We start from the raw sequence: 18,649 nt of genomic DNA, 5'->3' as shown, positions 1-18,649 counted from the left end.
TGTATTGTGGTAATAAACTATCTATATAAAAAATATATACCATTTGTCATGTTTTGACTTTTAACCTGGCCAGCCAATAGCATACTTTCGGACCCACCACCAGACAGGGGCCAGGGCTGGCTGAGGGGCCCGTATCCTGTTCCTTTTGTGACTCAGGTCCTTGATCAAACCAGCACTCCCCTGTAACAGGCTGCTGTCACAAGATGCGTGGGCGGGGCCAGGGAGTCAAAGTCCGGTGCGAAGCCGAGCTCAGAGGAGCACGGAGGAGCGCAACATGTCCCGCCGCGGCACTCCTGTCGCCCCAAGGTGCGCAACAAACACCAGTCGTTCCTAGGCTACCCTGAAAGCGCCACATTGTCCCGGCTGAAGAATAAAACACACAGCAGCCGCAGTGGATAACAATAATGCTTGAGAATGACCTTGTTGGAGCTATACACCGAGGTAGGAGAGTTTCATATCCGTCTGAACGATTTATTGTGTTTAATAGTTCGGGTTAATACTGAAATCCTTTTCAGACTTACACAGAGGGATCTCCGCTGACATATGGCCAGACACAGTTTTAGTATGTTTGCGTTTTAAGACAAACTTAGGAATTCTTTCGCATTGTGGATGTTTGATTTTGAAATGTTTTGAGGTCCTAAAACTGAAGGTTCCGACTACATAAATAGTATGGAAGTAAGGAATGTAGGGAAGTAAGGAAGTAAACAGTTTGCCTTCGATAGCAATTGCGTTATTTTACAATTTGACACTTTTTGCATACATTTGTATTTTACATTCCCGAAATATTACAAATATTAACTAGTTCCTCAACATCCCTTAGTACAACAGAGTATGGGTTCCAGATGCAAAACACGTATGGAAGTCTGCAGAGATTATCAGAGACTTCCATCTTGGCAACAGTGTGCTGGATCTGCGTCTTGAAGATGGCACAGTGAGTCAAATAAAAAGATAAATCAAATGCAGAAGCCAGGTGCAGCTATAGCAACATCTGACCCATCGTCTTCTTCAGGAATACCAGTACAAGGTTGACCCGGAGAACCCCCTACTCCCCCACCTCCGCAACCCCGACATCCTAGTAGGAGAGAACGACCTGACGGCTCTCAGCTACCTCCACGAACCTGCGGTTCTTCACAACCTCCGAGTGCGCTTCGTGGAGTCCAAAATCATCTACACCTACTGCGGTAGGCCTGCTACTGGGGCAACATGAGCTGCTGAAACGCGTGAATAAAGCACAAACAGCATAGGCCTGCTCTCTGCGCCATTTCCTTATTTGCAGGGCAGGCATTATGTGCATGTGGCAGTAAATCTCTTCTCAAACATATCAGCTGTTGGAACTCTTTCTGAAACAGTGATAAAGCACTCAGGGACAGTGTCGACTCTCGCTATACTTCCTTGTTTGCAGGCATCATATTGGTGGCAGTAAACCCCTACAAACAGCTCCATGTCTACGGGGATGCCGTCATCCAGGCCTACTCAGGCCAGAACATGGGGGACATGGACCCACACATATTTGCAGTGGCAGAAGAGGCTTATAAACAGATGGCCAGGTACAAATGTGTTACAGGAAACCTTGATACTTTCTAGCACATAGGATATGTATGATGTAAGACAGTAAGTCACCTGTTGTCACGTGTGCTCACACACCGTCCCAACAACCAATAAACTGTCATTGGGCCAGTGTGTCATATCTGCTACATCTGCTGCTGGTGGTTGGCTATGGAGACAGTCGGGTCAGACTTCAGTCGGGTGTTGGAGTTTGTAGGGTCCAGTGTGTAATCACACTGACACCTACACTGACATCCCACTGACAGAAACCGCAAGAACCAGTCCATCATCGTCAGCGGGGAGTCGGGCGCAGGGAAGACGGTGTCTGCCCGCTACGCTATGAGGTACTTTGCTGTAGTCAGCAAGTCTGGCAGCAGAACCAGAGTGGAGGACAAGGTCCTGGCCTCCAACCCCATCACCGAGGTAGGAACCAGACGCAGGGCGGCCATGAGAGAAGGATGATAAGGTCCTTGTGAGTGCAGTCTCATGCGTGGACGTTGACCAGAACAGAAAGCTATGTTTCCATGTTCTAGTATTCCAATTAAAAATGTCAACCACTTTTCAAATGTTCATAAAATGTCAATACATATCAAGTCATTTAAGACTAGTTCACTCATTATTTTTTGGTGAATTGCATTAACGCCACATGCCTTGTGTGTCTTTATGTCAGGCGATTGGCAACGCAAAGACCACTAGGAACGATAACAGCAGTAGGTTTGGAAAGTACACCGAGATCAGCTTCGACAAGCGGTACCGCATCATCGGAGCCAACATGAGGACATATCTTCTGGAGAAATCCAGAGTGGTCTTCCAGGTAATTTGGGTTTAAAGAAAATAACTGGAGGAGATGTGTTATTATGCGGGGGTGTTGTTGAAGTGTCTTTGTCCTTTGCAGGCAGAGAATGAGCGGAACTACCATATCTTCTACCAGATGTGTGCCTGTGCAGAACTGCCCGAGTTCAAGACTCTGAGATTGTGTGAGTTGTTACTACTGTCTTACTACTGTTCGCAATGAGCGTGTTCAGAAGGCATCTCCAAACGTTTAAATGACACTTCTATCAAGGGAAAGCAGTTGACCTTGTGTTATCTGTCTGTGCTACTGATGATAATGTAGAAGTGTTTGTTTCAATCTTTAGCGAGCGCAGATAAGTTCCAGTACACGAGTATGGGTGGAGAAATCGCGATCGAAGGTGTGGACGACAAAAGAGACATGGAGGAGACGCGGAGGACCTTCTCTCTGTTGGGTAAGACCTCCAAATAATGGCTCTCCTTGAACAGCTTTTTTAAACACTACTTACACTCCCTCTCTCACCTCTTCCCACCAGGACTGACTGACGAGTTTCAGTCTGACGTGTTCCGGGTTCTGGCGGCCATATTGCATTTGGGAAATGTTCAGATCAACGCCGTCGGTGGTGAACAGTCCTCTGTCCCTGTGAGTCGCGTTGCAGCTCTTCATGTGTATTGCACATGCTCACAAAATCAGTGGGGGGGGGCGGATATAACCTCCATGGTTCCTCTGGGGTGACACTCCAGCTCAAAGGTCTGAGGTCTGAAGCCTCACCGTCCCTAACCCTAACTCACTTCCTGTAAACCTGCGTTGGTATCAACTCTCTTCAATACTAAAAACTGTTGATTTTAGTTGATACTAAAATAGTTAATAATCCTCTTCACTCCTTTGATCCCATCCCATCCCAGACCAGTGACCCCCACCTGGTGGTGTTCTGTTTGATCCCATCCCAGACCAGTGACCCCCACCTGGTGGTGTTCTGTTTGATCCCATCCCAGACCAGTGACCCCCACCTGGTGGTGTTCTGTTTGATCCCATCCCAGACCAGTGACCCCCACCTGGTGGTGTTCTGTTTGATCCCATCCCATCCCAGACCAGTGACCCCCACCTGGTGGTGTTCTGTTTGATCCCATCCCAGACCAGTGACCCCCACCTGGTGGTGTTCTGTTTGATCCCATCCCAGACCAGTGACCCCCACCTGGTGGTGTTCTGTTTGATCCCATCCCAGACCAGTGACCCCCACCTGGTGGTGTTCTGTGACCTGCTGTGTGTCAGCGCCCCGGAGCTGTGTCGCTGGCTGTGCAACCGCCGGATGGTGCTGGTGCTGGAGACGGTGGTGAAGCCGGTGGGCCCGGAGCGGGCCGCCAGCGCCCGCGACGCCCTCGCCAAGCAGATCTACGCCCAGCTGTTCGACTGCGTCATCCAGAAGATCAACACCGCGCTCAAAGTCCCAGGAGTACAACACGCCTTCATAGGCGTCCTGGACATCTACGGGTAAGGGGACATCTACGGGTAAGGGGACGTCTACGGGTAAGGGGATGTCTGAGTCTTTGTTTGGTGCTTTAGTTTGAATCAGCCATACTTTCTGTGGTTGATTGTGTTGATTTTGCTGCTTCGTTTACAGGTTTGAGACGTTTGACACCAACAGCTTCGAACAATTCTGTATTAATTACGCAAATGAGAAACTTCAGCAGCAGTTTAACTTGGTACAGTGTGGAACGTCTAAACTACCCAAATACCTTTTGTACCGACCTGCTCATAAGCGGTTTAATATAACCATCAGTCTCTGTGTTGTATGGATTAGCACGTGTTCAAACTGGAGCAGGAGGAGTACATGAAGGAGGACATCCCATGGACCCTGATCGATTTCTATGACAACCAGCCTGTCATTGATCTGATTGAAGCCAAGATGGGGATTCTAGATCTCCTGGATGAAGAATGTCTGGTGAGATGAGCTAGCTAACTTTATGATCCACCTTCCCTTCACTTGCTAGCTTCAAGTCGATGATTTGCCTCTTTTTATTCTGAAGTTCATATTGTACATGTTTGAGCTATGTGTTTCTCTGTGTCCTGGTTGTCCATCGTCCAGTTTCCTCAAGGAACAGATCAGAACTGGCTTCAGAAGCTGTACAACTACCTGCAAGACAACCCTCTGTTTGAGAAGCCAAGAATGTCCAACGAAGCCTTTATGATTCAACACTTTGCAGACAAGGTGTGTGTGGTCCAGAGGTGCTGGTGTCTACTCAGTATCGAGGAATAGTGCCATGAAAGCAACAATAAAACCGCTGCTCTTTCTTTCACAGGTAGAATACCAGAGCAAAGGCTTTCTGGAGAAGAACAGAGATGCACTCTATGAGGACTTGTTGGAGATCATACGAGCCAGCAAGGTATTCATTGAATACTTTACCATATCAAGGTAGATACGTCCTCCGTATTTTAACATGTTCCTCCTTTATCAGTTTGCGTTCCTGGCCAGCTTCTTCCATGAAGAGGCGCAGAGCATTAAGCCCACTAAGGGTTTCAAAGTGAGGCCTGCCCGACCTGGGGTGAAGCCAGCCAATAAGGAGCTCAGGACCACAGTGGGAGATAAGGTGAACGTGTTCACTATGTACACTACGACTACGCACAGCGACAGCCAAACAACCATATCTTGTATTTGCTTTACAGTTTGGAATGGCGCCCTTCAGTTTGGATTTTTGTGTTTGTTTTGTCGTTTTTTTTTCTTCTACTATTGCTGATTCTGGTTTTCCATGGGACCTGGCGTTCCTGCTGCTGTAGTTCCGCAGTTCCCTGTACCTTCTGATGGAGACCTTGAACGCCACCACCCCTCATTATGTGCGCTGCATCAAGCCCAACGACGAGAAGCTGCCCTTTGAGTGAGTCGGGGCTCAGGGCTGGAGAGGAGCTGCGGGGGCCGTACTAATATCTGGATATAATAATATATACTAATATCTGGAGCGGTTCTCAATAAGATGTGCACCTAACTTTTGCTGTTTGAATGGATGGTAGAATCATGTAAACTCGACTACTCGATGGAGTCAGTAGCTCAGGAGGTGGAGCGGGTCGGCTGGTAACCGGAAGGTTGCTAGTTAGATCCCCGGCTCCCTGAGCAAGACGCCTCACCCTGACTGCTCCCGACCAGCTGGCTGTCTCCGCTGTCGGTGTGTGAATGTGTGCATGAATGGTTGTAGGTCGCTTACGATAAAAGAGTCAGTAAAGTCCCCTCAATGTAAATGTAATTGAACATTCTTATACATCGAATAATTAAAGGTGCAGTGTGTAGGATTTGCAGACATCTAGTGGTGAGGTGGCAGATTGAAACCAACTGACCACCCCCTCCGCTCCTTTAGATGCCACAGAATACGTCGCATTGCACCTTTCATTTATTAACTGTGGATTCAAAATTACACATGCATGTGTTTAGAACAAAGATGGAGGCTAAGTGAAAAAGCACAATTAAAGGTATTGGTATTAATGTGTGTGTGTGCGTGCATGTGTGCGTGCGTGTGTGCGTGTGCGTGCGTGTGTGTGCGTGTGTGTGTGTGTGTGTGTGTGTGTGAAGGTATGACTCCAGGCGGGTGGTGCAGCAGCTGAGGGCCTGTGGAGTCCTTGAGACGATCCATATCAGCGCTCAGAGCTACCCCTCCAGGTACGACACAGCAGGACTGGACTTCATACTGTACATGTTGCTAATGGTTGACTAGTAACATTAATGATGCTGATATTTCACTGCTAGTGTAACATGTGTTGCACTTCCCATGTTGGTCTGCAGGTGGACATACGTTGAGTTTTACAGCCGCTACAGTATCATGATGAATCCAATGGAGTTGGCCGTTAAGGACAAGCAACAGGCCTGCAAGACTGCGGTGCAGAGGATCATTCAGGTTCAAACCATGCCCGTATAGGGAATATGTTCAAGTAATACAAGAAGGAATTATTACTAACCTACTAACCGTCACTTTGCTCTGCGTACGAGTGTCTCACTTTGGGCTGTTCTACTTCAAGGACTCAAACCAGTACAAGTTTGGCCGGACCAAGATCTTCTTCAGGGCCGGTCAGGTGGCCTACCTGGAGAAGCTGCGTCTGGACCGGCTGCGCGGGGCCTGCGTCACCCTCCAGAAACACGTCCGGGGCTGGAGCCAGAGGAGGAAGTACCTCCAGACCAGAGAGGCCGTCATCGTGCTGCAGCAGTACGTTCGCGGACAGAGACAGATCCGGTGAGGGGGATGCAAAAAGATCCATGTCCACTTGGTTTCTTCTTGTTTGTTTGTTTGTTCTACCAACCAGCAGTGAGGATCTCCTGAGTTGTGTTTGTTGCCCCCACAGTAAGACGGTGAGCGCTGCAGCCATCAAACAGGGCTGGGCGGCGCTGGTCCTCCAGAGACACTGGAGAGGCTACAGGATGAGGCAGATCTACCTGCTGGTCCGCCTGTCCACTGTGACCATACAGGCCTTCACCCGGGGCTGGAGCGCCCGCAGACGATACAAAAAGGTTGGGTTTGAATAGAAATGTTTTGTATTGTTGTAGTAATTAAAAGGTACAATATACAAGGTTTGCTATTTCAAGCTAGGGTTAGGGTTAGGGTTAGGACATTTCCAGACCAGTTCGCCACTGTTCATTAGTCTGAAACTCGCAGTTAATTTTCGATCTCGAAGGGGCGTTATCAACAGGTTCAACTAAAATCACTCTGGACGCTATTTGATAGACAAACAATCAGAGCAACGAAACGTGTGATGTTACAATGAGTGATGGTTGGTCAATTAAACTTTTAACGAATATGTTAGGGGACAGGACGAGGGGACCCAAACGCTTGACACAGGGAGGCAGAGACGGGGTGAAAGGAAGTGGGATTTATTGGGACAAAGGGGTAACGACAAGCCGGCAAGCGGTAGTCAGGCAGGCGAGGGTCCAGTAATGAGCAGGCAGTCAGGCAGGCAGGCAGGTAGGCAAGGACTCGGCGACAGGCGGGTAGTCAGGCAGGCAGGGGTTCGGCGACAGGTAGGCAGAGTGAAGGACGGAGAACTAGAGGAGAGGGAAGAGGGTTAAGAGGAGGGCAGGGAAACGGAGCAAGTCTCAGAAAGTGCTGGTAGGACCGATACGAACTTGGGAGTTGTAAATGACGAACTGGCGCCGGCTGATTGGAGATCCCCGGCTGAAGTAGGGAATGGAGATTGCAGATTGCAGACAGGTGTGTCGGGAGAATGAGGACCAGTGGCGACAAGTGGCCACTAGATGGGGGTGTTGGGCCGTGTAGCAGGACATGGAGTAACAGAATACTCTCAAAGCAGACGCGTCTTTCTCATCAACAAACACTTTGAGTGCAGTTGTTTTTTCCTCTTTGAGAGAACAGCTACAGTCCAGTTTATTGGTGGTGGTAGTGAAATCAACTGATCCACATCAGCAGCAGCCATCGTGGTCCTTTTCCCCTCAACGGCATTCCTCTGTTCAGACGTTGTATCAAATACACCCAAAACAGGTTGTGATTGGCCCGGTCTGGCCTAGGTCAGGGCCAACAGTCTCTTACGGAGACTCCCCAGCCTGAAGCGCGCCCCTGTCAGACCGTGGTTGTCTGGAAGTCTGTCTGCGTATACTACATGAGCAAATACTACATGAGCTCACAGAGTCTATCTGCGTATACTACATGAGCAAATACTACATGAGCTCACAGAGTCTGTCTGCGTATACTACATGAGCAAATACTACATGAGCTCACAGATTCATCTGGCTCCCAGGCTAATTCAGCCCAATTCCCACCCAATTAATTTGGAAAAAAACATCAGACTACTCTTCAAAAACAAGGATTGCAGAAAATACAAATTGTGAGATTTCTAGCTGCAGTTGAATTGATTGACCAGATCCCTGGTTTTAGAGCACATATACAACAACGATTATTTGTGTATTGTACTTAAATTAAAGTCCCCCTTGATGTGAATGATATTTGTAATTGAGTATTATATTCTTGCTTCAGGTTTTATGGACTGTAACCCCGTGTTGTCCTGCTGTGTCCTCCTCTCAGATGGTGGAGGTGCAGAAGGCCCTGGTCCTGCAGAAGTACGCCCGGGCCTGGCTGGCCCGCCGCCGCTTCCAGACCATGAGGCGGCTGGTCATCAACATCCAGCTGTCCTTCCGCGTGCAGAACCTCAGGAAGAAGATTGAGGACCAGGTGAGGCCCGGGGCGACGGTAGCTCAGGATGTAGAGCGGCTTGATTGGTAACCGGAAGGTTGCTAGTTCGATCCCCGGCTCCTCCTAGCTCAGTGTCGAGTGTCTCTGAGCGAGACGCCTCACCCTGACTGCTCCTGACCAGCTGTTGTCCTGCGTGGTGGACTCCGCCGTCGTTGTGTGAATGTGTGCATGAATGGTTAAGTCGCTTTGGATAAAAGCATCAGCAAAATCCCCTAAATGCAAATGTATCTCCATCAGGCCCTGTGTGAGTTCTGTTGCTGTTCTGCCCTGTGTAAGGTTGGCATGGGGGGGGGTTACCCCCCCATGCCAACATTAGAAATGTTAATAAAACATATGACCATGTACAGGTTGTTTCTATACTTTTTTAGTAACACTTGATTTACGTTTATTCATAATTGAATGTACCTCCATAGATCACTCTAAAGAGTAAATTCCTGTAAGAACGACACCACTGAATGCCAGTAGGACACCTTTACCAACCAGTAAAGAGTCAGGGGACAGTCACCTCTCTGTAACTAATAGCTGTTGAATCTATTGGTCGCGCTTTTGGACACTATGAATCTAGAATCTGAATTGTTTCTAGCACTGCACTTTTGTGGCGTGTACCATTGCATGTCTTCATGCAGTTGTACAAGTATATGTGATGTAAATGGAGAGGAAGTTACCCTCAGGGGCCAACAGTCCCCAATAGTATCGTCATAGAGTCTAAATTTATATCAACATCTGTCAACATTTACATTGAGTGGACATGTTTAGCCAAAGCTTACGTTGTCCACACTGGTTGACTCAATTCGTCAAAATCACCCTTGAATCTTTTCTCACTCATTTGGTTGGTATGTGGATGGTAAACGCGTGGGCCCTGTGATCTCCCAGAACAAAGAGAACCGTGGGTTAATGGAGAGGCTCACCAGCCTGGCCAGCAGCCATGGTCAGACCATGGACCGGCTTCACGGGCTGGAGGCCCAGCTGCAGAAGGCCACCGGCGAGAAGGTCTCCCTGGAAAGCAGACAGAAGAAGGCTGAAGAGGACCGTAGTCAGGTCAGTGGGGGTGAACTTAGGGACATGAAGCCCAGACACACGCCTGACTCAAGTTGCCTCATGTCTGCCTTCAGATGTCCCACTCCCCTTCTTCAAATCTTCTGTCTTCTCTTCTTTTTACTGAAGGAACTGGCACAGCTTCAGCGGGAGATGGAGGCTCGGACACTTGAAAAGCAAACCCTCGAGAAAAACTTAGAGGTTTCTTCCAAAGAAGCTAAAGGTGAGAGTTCTGCATTTATTCAAGCCTCTTCTAGTCTTTGGAGAGAATATTTACACATTATTACCTTCGCAGACCGCTTCGATCAAATGAAGAAAGTGCTGAAGGAAGAGAAAGAAACCGAGGAAAGACTGAGAAAGTAAGTCTCACAACGGAGGGCTTTAACACGGGAGGGGGAGGCCTTAACGAGGAGGGGGAGGGAGGGGAGGCCTTAACGAGGAGGGGGAGGGAGGGGAGGCCTTAACGCGGAGGGGGAGGGAGGGGAGGCCTTAACGAGGAGGGGGAGGGAGGGGAGGCCTTAACGAGGAGGGGGAGGGAGGGGAGGCCTTAACGCGGAGGGGGAGGGAGGGGAGGCCTTAACGAGGAGGGGGAGGGAGGGGAGGCCTTAACGAGGAGGCGGAGGGAGGGGAGGCCTTAACGAGGAGGCGGAGGGAGGGGAGGCCTTAACGAGGAGGGGGAGGGAGGGGAGGCCTTAACGAGGAGGGGGAGGGAGGGGAGGCCTTAACGCGGAGGGGGAGGGAGGGGAGGCCTTAACGAGGAGGGGGAGGGAGGGGAGGCCTTAACGAGGAGGCGGAGGGAGGGGAGGCCTTAACGAGGAGGCGGAGGGAGGGGAGGCCTTAACGAGGAGGCGGAGGGAGGGGAGGCCTTAACGAGGAGGGGGAGGGAGGGGAGGTTTTAACGCGCAGGGGGAAGGAGGGGGAGGCCTTAACGAGGAGGGGGAGGGAGGGGAGGCCTTAACGAGGAGGGGGAGGGAGGGGAAGGCTGCTTCGGGTACAGAATCCGACCCTCATGGCGCTCGTGACGTCAGGATCGCCGAGAACAACATGGAGATCCTGAGGGAGGACCAGGAGAAGGAGGCGGCGGAGCTGACGGAGGAGGTCAGGAGGCTGAAGGAGGAGCGGGGTCGTCTGCAGCAGAAGATGGGCCAGGAAGGCCAGGTCACCTCGGACCTCCAGGAGCAGGTGGTGCAGCTCACCAAGCACGTGAAGACCATCCCGGAGCTCCGCAAGGACCTGCGCAGCCTGCAGACCCTGAGGGACGCCGCGGACCGGAGGAGCAGGGAGCAGGCGGAGCAGGCCAGAGGTACCCACGGCCCCGGGCCCGAGCCCGTCCAGGGACCCGCTAGTACAGGGCCGCGAAATATTTACAGAAAATTAAAAATATATATACAGTATGTAACCATCGTGAAAAACAGCCACATCCTTTGTTTTAAAAGGATGCATCTTAAAATTCGAGACTCCAAATAGTTTTATGAATATGCCGGTCGTTGGAACAAAAAAGGTTGGGAACCCCTGCTCTACTGTAACACTGCAGGACTTTTCTATTTTTGTTTGTCTTGAGTGCCTTCCATGCCTTCGAGCTGACTGTGTGCTTATATAAACATGTTATATGCTAATTGAACTACAACACTTTATTTTGTTTCTCCTGTAGCTAAAATGAGTGTGATTACAAGACAGCTCCTTGGTGGTGTTGCTGAAGAGGAGTTTATTTTGGGGTAATGTATGATATTCAGTATGGTGTACATGTATTAGATCTCAATTTGGTTGTATGGAAGTTGATGTTATGTTTGTCTTTCGTTTTTTTCGCTGAAGATCGAGGTCAGATGACCATGAAAACCACGGTGACATTGGAGATCTGCTCACTGCTTTTGACGGGCTCCAGAAAGCGGCAAGGTTTGATTGAGTTATTGTGCTTTAATACTTTCTGCTGACTAATTTTAAAGACTAGCATTCTTCTTGGATTGGTGGTCTTCAACTTTGTCTAAAAGAGACACTTCTTCACTTCTTTGATTCAACATGTGTGGACCATTTAATGTGTGAGTCAAAAGGTTTTGCTGAGAATACGGAATGGTGTCTCTGCTTCAACATAAAGTAGTCCTATGAATTAATCCTCCATTGACTGCAGCGTGCTGGAGAACCAAAGGAGGGAGCAGAACGAGAACTGGGATAACCAGGTCCACGGCCTGACGTTGAAACTGGAGCACCTCCAGAAGGAGAACAACCAGTTACAGAAGCTGTTCCACGAGAAGAGCAACGTCAACGAGGACATCCGCCAGGAGGTAGCCAGGCTCAGCGGAGAGAACTCAGTACGTGACCACAGAGATTCTGCTTGCTGCCATTGCTCTCAGAGCGGGGCAGGGACTTACTGCTCAATCGGTGCAGCGGCAACCTCATTTATTTATTTTTGGTTTTGTTTTCTTATTCAAAGATCATACCAGAGCTAAAGCAACAAGTGTCTGAGCTGCAGAGACAGAAGCAGGACCTGGAGGCTCACGTTGAAGTGCAGTCCAGAGAGATCGCCGGTTGGAAGAACAAAACCCAAACATTGCATCACAAATTCAAGAATACTCTGCTGGTCTCCTGGGGCTCTTGCGGCGGTGTGTACTCTAACATGTCCCCTTTCATTATGCCTTCCACAGAGAAAACAGACCAGATCACAAACAATCTGCAGAAGATGATCGAAGAGGAGCAGTCCCAATGCATGTGAGTGAAGCTCCCATTGTGTCCCCACCGTGGGTGTTAATATATTATTTATATATGTCACTGGCTCTTAGCTGATGTGTGTCGCTGCTGCTCAGGCACTTGAAGCAGCAGGCGAAGGAGCTGGAGGCGGACAGGACGGAGCTCCACGGGAGGGTGGAGGAGCTCCATCAGGAGAACCAGCAGCTTCTCAAGCAGCACTTGGCGGAGAGCGCGGCCAAGACAAGGCTGAGTCAAGAGGCTTCACGGCTAACGGCTGACAATATGGTGTGTGTGTGTGTGTGTGTTTGGTATGTGTGTGTGTGTGTGTGTGTTTGTGTGTGTGGGGGGGGGGGGTTGTGTCAAAATCTAATTGCAGTGGGGTTGGTATAGTTGTAAGCTTCTCTTTTAGATTAGATTAGATTAGATTCAACTTTATTGTCACTAGCAGAGTACAAAAAGTACAAAACCAATGAAAAAAAACAATTTTCCTTCACAGACTAATTACTTACCAGTCTTACCTTGAATATATCCCTGGGTTGGTTGAGCTCTTCGGGATTTGGGATTTGTTCAAACAATGACGTTATTGCTGCAATGAAGAAGCTGCATGGTGCAGGTTGAAGCCTTCATAAATTGAATATACCGTCGTACACTTTCTGACAGGACTTTGAAGAGCAGCTGGACAAGAAGGACCGCCTGATTAAGAAACTCCAGAGTCAAATAAAGAGCCTGGAGAAATCAGAGAGAGGTTTGTGTTTTTGTACTGTGATGGTGTCTTTTCAACTATTATAACTATAACTTCTATATTGTGATTATTTTATTCCCTGCAGCCAAGTCAGCCTCCTCCCTGGCGATCCCCAAAGATTACCTGGGTATGCTGGAGTGTAAGAGAGAGGACGAGACTAGGTTGATTCAAAGCATCATCCTGGGTACGTTACCATCCCTCTCACCGTGCGACAGGACGCACAGTCTGGCCTGTTGATTACATTAAGTCCATTTAGCGACGTTAAGTTTAATGCATTCTACCATGAAGACAAGACCCAAAAAGTTCAAGAATCATGCGAGTACATAAAATCAATAAAATAAGAAAACTGCTTAAAGCACTATATTATGGAGACAAGAGTTAGAGAAAGATATATGTCTTTATATTTTATTATTATTGTTTCTATTTATACATTTTGATTTCCTTCATGGAAAGGGTCAACAAAACTCATCTGTCTGGACTGATGCAGTCAGACAGATGAGTGTTGTTGACCTCTGACCTGTTGACCTCTGAGGGGTGTGGTGTTGACCTGTTGACCCCTGAGGGGCGTGGTGTTGACCTCTGACCTGTTGACCTCTGACCTGTTGACCCCTGAGGGGCGTGGTGTTGACCCTGTCTGCAGACCTGAAGCCCCGCGGCGTGGTGGTCAACATGATCCCCGGTCTGGCCGCCTACATCATCTACATGTGCATCCGCCACTCGGACTACCTCAACGACGGCACCAAGCTCAAGAGCCTGATGCACGGCGTCATCACAGGGGTCAAGACGGTCGTCAAGGTGAGGCTCAGCCTGCTCCTGGCTCACCACACACAGCATGGGCAGTGTGCGGCTAGTGGGACCCAGGGGCGGTACCTACCTGCGATCCTATGCTTGATGCCATTCTCTCTCTCTCTCTCTCTCTCTCTCTCTCTCTCTCTTTTATCTCTTATTGTTCTGTTGGTAATGTGACCGAAAATGTGTTTTATGTTTCTTTACAGGATCATCAAAAAGACTTTGAAACACTTTCATTTTGGCTCTCTAACACGAATCACCTGATCAACTGTTTGAAACAGTACAGTGGAGAGGAGGTATGCCTTTTTGTTATTGTGTTTGTGCGTGTGTGTGTGTGTGTGTGTGTGTGTGTGTGTGTGTGTGGGGGGGGGGGGGGGGGGGGGGGGGGGGGGGGTATAGATATATATCTGTGTGTGTGTGTGTGTGTTATCCTTTCCCGTCAATGTGTGGATTAAATCAAGTCATTCCATCTCTCTCCAACAGGAGTTCATGAAGTCGAACACACCGCGGCAGAACGACAACTGCTTGAAGAACTTTGACCTCTCGGAGCACAGGCAGATCCTCAGTGACCTGGCCATCCACATCTACCACCGCTTCCTCACCGCCATGGAGAAGACCCTCACCCCCATGATAGGTCTGTCCCACAGCACGGCCCCTAGACCCTCAGCCCTCACCCCTTGGTGACGCCCCCTTGGCGACGCCCTTTGGCCACGCCTCCATGGTGACACCCCCTTGGCCACGCCCCTTGGCCACGCCCCTGGTCAGTCTAAAGTCTGCAGAGAGGTTCCAGACTCCGGTGTCAGCTTGCCGTCCGTGTGGCGGTGCGGGGGCTAGCCCTAGCGCCACGTCTTGTTGAACAGCGTCCGTGTCGTGTCCTCTGACGCCTCTCTCTCTCCGTGTCGCCGCTGAGCAGTGCCGGGCCTGCTGGAGCACGAGAGCCTGCAGGGCGTCTACAGCACCAAGCCCCCGGGCGCCAGGCGCCGCTCGCCCAGCGGCCCCGCCGGCGCCGAGGCCCACACCGTCGCCTCCGTCCTGCAGACGCTCGGCTCCTTCCACGCCGCCATGACGCAGCACGGCACCGAGGCCGGCCTCCTGCGGCAGGCCGTCAAGCAGCTGTTCTTCCTCACGGGCGCCGTCACCCTCAACAACATCCTGCTGCGCAAGGACCTGTGCTCCTGCAGGAAGGGCATGCAGATCAGGTGGGTGCGGGGCTCCTTAGAGTGAGTGTGTGTGTGTGGGTTTGTTAGAGTGTGTGTGTGTGTGTGTGGGTTTGTTAGAGTGTGTGTGTGTGTGTGTGTGTGTGTTGGTTTGTTAGAGTGTGTGTGTGTGTGTGTGTGTGTGTTGGTTTGTTAGAGTGTGTGTGTGTGTTGGTTTGTTAGTGTGTGTGTGTGTGTGGGGGTTTGTTAGAGTGTGTGTGTGTGTGTGTGGGTTTGTTAGAGTGTGTGTGTGTGTTGGTTTGTTAGAATGTGTGTGTGTGTTGGTTTGTTAGAGTGTGTGTGTGTGTGTGTGTGTGTTGGTTTGTTGGAGTGTGTGTGTGTGTGTGTGTGTGTTGGTTTGTTGGAGTGTGTGTGTGTGTGTGTGTGGGTTTGTTTGAGTTTGTGTGTGTGTGTGTGTGTGTGTCAGAGTGTGTGTGGTGGGTTTGTCAGAGTGTGTGTGTGTGTGTGTGTGTGGGTTTGTTAGGGCCCGTCCACACGGAGCCATTTTTTGGTAGATGTTTTGCATCGTTTTGGCCGATCGTCCACACGAATCCTGTAAACGCATCGCATGAAAACGGAGTTTTCTGAAACCTGGTCCCAGGTTGAATAAATTCAGAAACGCACCCCTTGAGTGTTCGTCTGGATGGCCAAAACGCATACTTGCGTTTCGATGATGTCATCGCCACACCCCTCGAGCGTAACCTCTTGTAACCTGTGACGACGTCTCATAACAACAACTATGGCCGACTACATGCTCGTGTTCCTGCTGGAGAAGATATTGTGCCTATTAGGGTTACTATCGCAAAATTAGTGGTGGGCATAGATAAATTTTTTAAATCTAGATTAATCTTGGAATTAATCTAGAGGGCGGCGGCGTTGACGGCAGACGGCTGGTACGCGTCCGCCTATACCGCCGTACCAAGGCGGGCAGCTTGGAGGAAGATTTGGATTATTACAACAACAACAACACCAACTATTTCGACGCTCTGATGTTACGATCAACCCAAAACGTGTCATAGCTCACCCAAGTTGTTTCTATTATCATTGCTACATTGTCTCCAGCATATGGCGCGATTATGGACAGTATATTTTATTAAACACTCAGCTTCTGGTTAGTTCAACTTTGAGAATAGATTAACGGCGATATTTTTTTTATCGCCCGATAAGAGTCTCGCGTTAACGCAGCACGTTAACGCCGATAACGGCCCACCACTACGCAAAATATTATGCTCCTGTGCCACCACGCTGAGCAAAAAAGACTGATGGACAACCATATAAGCCACATTTTACAAACAAACAACAGCCATGCGTGCGCCAATTGAGACGATCAAAAGGGTTGCGTTAACGCTTTATTACTTGAGTGACCGTTTCCGGTGAATTTCTAAAACTAAAACAGCGCCACCTATACGCCTGGAACATGAAGTAGCGTTTTTGAGTCGTATTGAGATGGATCCGTGTGGACGCAAATGTTCTTGAAACGATGCCAGGGAAAACGGAGAAAAAAAAGATCGTTTTGGTACGTGTGGACTTGGCCTTAGAGTGTGTGTGTGTGTGTGTGTTGGTTTGTTAGAGTGTGTGTGTGTGGGTTTGTTTGAGTTTGTGTGTGTGTGTTAGAGTGTGTGTGTTTGGGTTCAAGTGTGTGTGTGTGTGTGTGTGTCTGTGGAGGTTGGTGTGTGTGTGTGTGTGTGTGTGTGTGTGTGTGTTTGTCAGAGTGTGTGTGTGGGTTTGTCAGAGTGTGTGTGTGTGGGTTTGTCAGAGTGTGGTGTGTGGGCTTGTTAGAGTGTGGTGGGTTTGTTAGTGTGTGTGTGTGTGTGGGCTTGTTAGAGTGTGTGTGTGTGTGTGTTTGTCAGAGTGTGTGTGTGTGGGTTTGTCAGAGTGTGGTGTGTGGGTTTGTTAGAGTGTGGTGGGTTTGTTAGAGTGTGTGTGGGCTTGTTAGAGTGTGTGTGTGTGGGTTTGTTAGAGTGTGTGTGTGTGTGGGCTTGTTAGAGTGTGGTGGGTTTGTTAGTGTGTGTGTGTGTGTGTGTGTGTCTCAGACTAAGAACTCTATGATTAGAAACACAGGAAGAAGACGTGGTTGAGGTGCATCCATTAAACATCTGATGCTAACTCCAGGTGGAACACAACCCGCATACACAAATATATTAACAAACAAAATATACCTATCTGTGTTTGTGGGGGCGTGGCCATGTATTTGTGTGTGTGTGTGTGTTTGCCTGTGTACATATATAAATGTATCCATATGAACAATAGAGTCAAAGAGCGCTGTGTGCTGCGTGCTCAGGTGTAACATCAGCTACCTGGAGGAGTGGCTGAAGGAGCAGGGGCTGGAGGCCTCCAGCGCCATGGACACCCTGAAGCCTCTGGCCCAGGCCGCCTGGCTGCTGCAGGTCAACAAGTCCACCGACGAGGACGCCAAGGACATCGCCGACAACTGCACCGAGCTCAACCCCGTCCAGGTGCCGTGGCGTGATGCACTGTTTTGGTTTTCTGCGCCACAAAGAACCAAGCCCACCTCATGCTCTCAACATGTTTATTATTGGGCTTTCTGTTTGTAGATCATCAAGATCCTGAACTCTTACACGCCAATCGATGCTTTTGAGAAAAGAGTGACGTCTTCCTTTGTTCGCAAAGTCCAGGTGCGGTGTGCAGCTCATTGGTCTTCTGATGTCAAACACACGGTCATGATACAGGACTGTGTCTTTCTTCAACATTCACACTCCATTCTTCCCTCCGCCTCTACTGCCAGGCGCTGCTGCAGGACCACGAGGGCTCCACCCAGCTGATGCTGGACACCCAGTACCGCTTCCAGGTCACCTTCCCCTTCTGCCCGTCCACTCAGGCTCTGGAGCTGCTGCAGGTCCCAAGCAGTCTGAACCTGGGCTTCCTCACCAGACTGTAACACCACAGCCCTAGCCCTAGCCCTAACCCTTAAGGGCTCTTTATGGTCCCACGTTCACGCAACGCAAGGGGGTTACGGACCCCTTGCGTCCTTGCGGACCCTCCTTGCGCAAGGGCCTGACGTGCGCCTCCCAAGAATTGTAACCTTAACATCGAGGCGACGTAGCCGCAAGGGCTGTGATTGGTCCGCTCACTAAAACCTGACGCAGGACCATAAACGTTCACGACTACGTCGAAGCGTCTGAGTGGTCCTTGCGTTGCGTGAACATAAAGAGCCCTTTACCCCTAACCCTAATAGTCTGCACCTAGTACATAGTCGGCTTCCTCAACAGACTGTAACACCACAACCCTAGCCCTAACCCTAAACCTAGCCCTTAACCCTAACTCTAACCCTAGCCCCAGTATTCTGCACATGGGCTTCCTCACCAGACTCTGATCACCCTATCACCCAAACTATCACTTTCCTTTATCAAGCCAACCAAGCTCAATGATTTGTCTATTCTGTGATTTTTAGAATGTTATTGTAAATGTATGCATCATTGTTAAATTAATTGTAAAATAATTGCATATATATGTGTCTCTCTCTATATATATATAAATGTACATTGATTTATAACTATATCTCCCTCATGGGAGACTGTTTTGAACAGAGACCGAGTCTGAAATGCAAACGTCCACAGTTCCCAGTCGTGGTTTCTTCCATGACGCGGATGTGAAATCCTATGTTTTAACCAGTCCCCTCACAGTCTGTGAACCTTCCACTCTGCTCCGGACACATGGAGCATTATTT

The 18,649-nt window shown here is 49.4% G+C and overlaps 1 protein-coding gene across 1 annotated transcript; it reads left to right on the top strand.

Annotated features, from left to right (window-relative positions):
• Window positions 1-414: 414 nt before the first annotated feature.
• Window positions 415-18,162, top strand: myo5c (myosin VC; the record flags this gene model as incomplete). The annotated part of the gene is made up of 40 exons (XM_084477534.1): window positions 415-441; window positions 821-931; window positions 1,010-1,181; window positions 1,403-1,547; window positions 1,812-1,968; window positions 2,216-2,359; window positions 2,441-2,522; window positions 2,682-2,789; window positions 2,871-2,977; window positions 3,561-3,826; window positions 3,957-4,038; window positions 4,137-4,277; window positions 4,422-4,544; window positions 4,636-4,719; window positions 4,792-4,923; window positions 5,111-5,208; window positions 5,895-5,981; window positions 6,105-6,216; window positions 6,338-6,549; window positions 6,659-6,824; window positions 8,350-8,496; window positions 9,391-9,555; window positions 9,682-9,775; window positions 9,848-9,911; window positions 10,581-10,855; window positions 11,204-11,267; window positions 11,365-11,445; window positions 11,678-11,858; window positions 11,981-12,074; window positions 12,192-12,255; window positions 12,351-12,519; window positions 12,895-12,979; window positions 13,062-13,160; window positions 13,617-13,771; window positions 13,972-14,061; window positions 14,249-14,399; window positions 14,679-14,964; window positions 17,243-17,417; window positions 17,517-17,597; window positions 17,708-18,162. The coding sequence occupies 40 exons, from the start codon at window positions 415-417 to the stop codon at window positions 17,858-17,860; spliced, it is 5,229 nt and encodes a 1,742-aa protein (XP_084333660.1). The 3' UTR covers window positions 17,861-18,162.
• Between the last annotated feature and the right edge of the window lie 487 nt (window positions 18,163-18,649).

Source organism: Micromesistius poutassou, assembly GCF_964030765.1.
Source record: "Micromesistius poutassou genome assembly, chromosome: 13".
Taxonomy (NCBI): Eukaryota; Metazoa; Chordata; class Actinopteri; order Gadiformes; family Gadidae; genus Micromesistius; species Micromesistius poutassou.
Note: the sequence above shows the minus strand (reverse complement) of the source record. Positions and strands in the feature narration are given on the sequence as shown.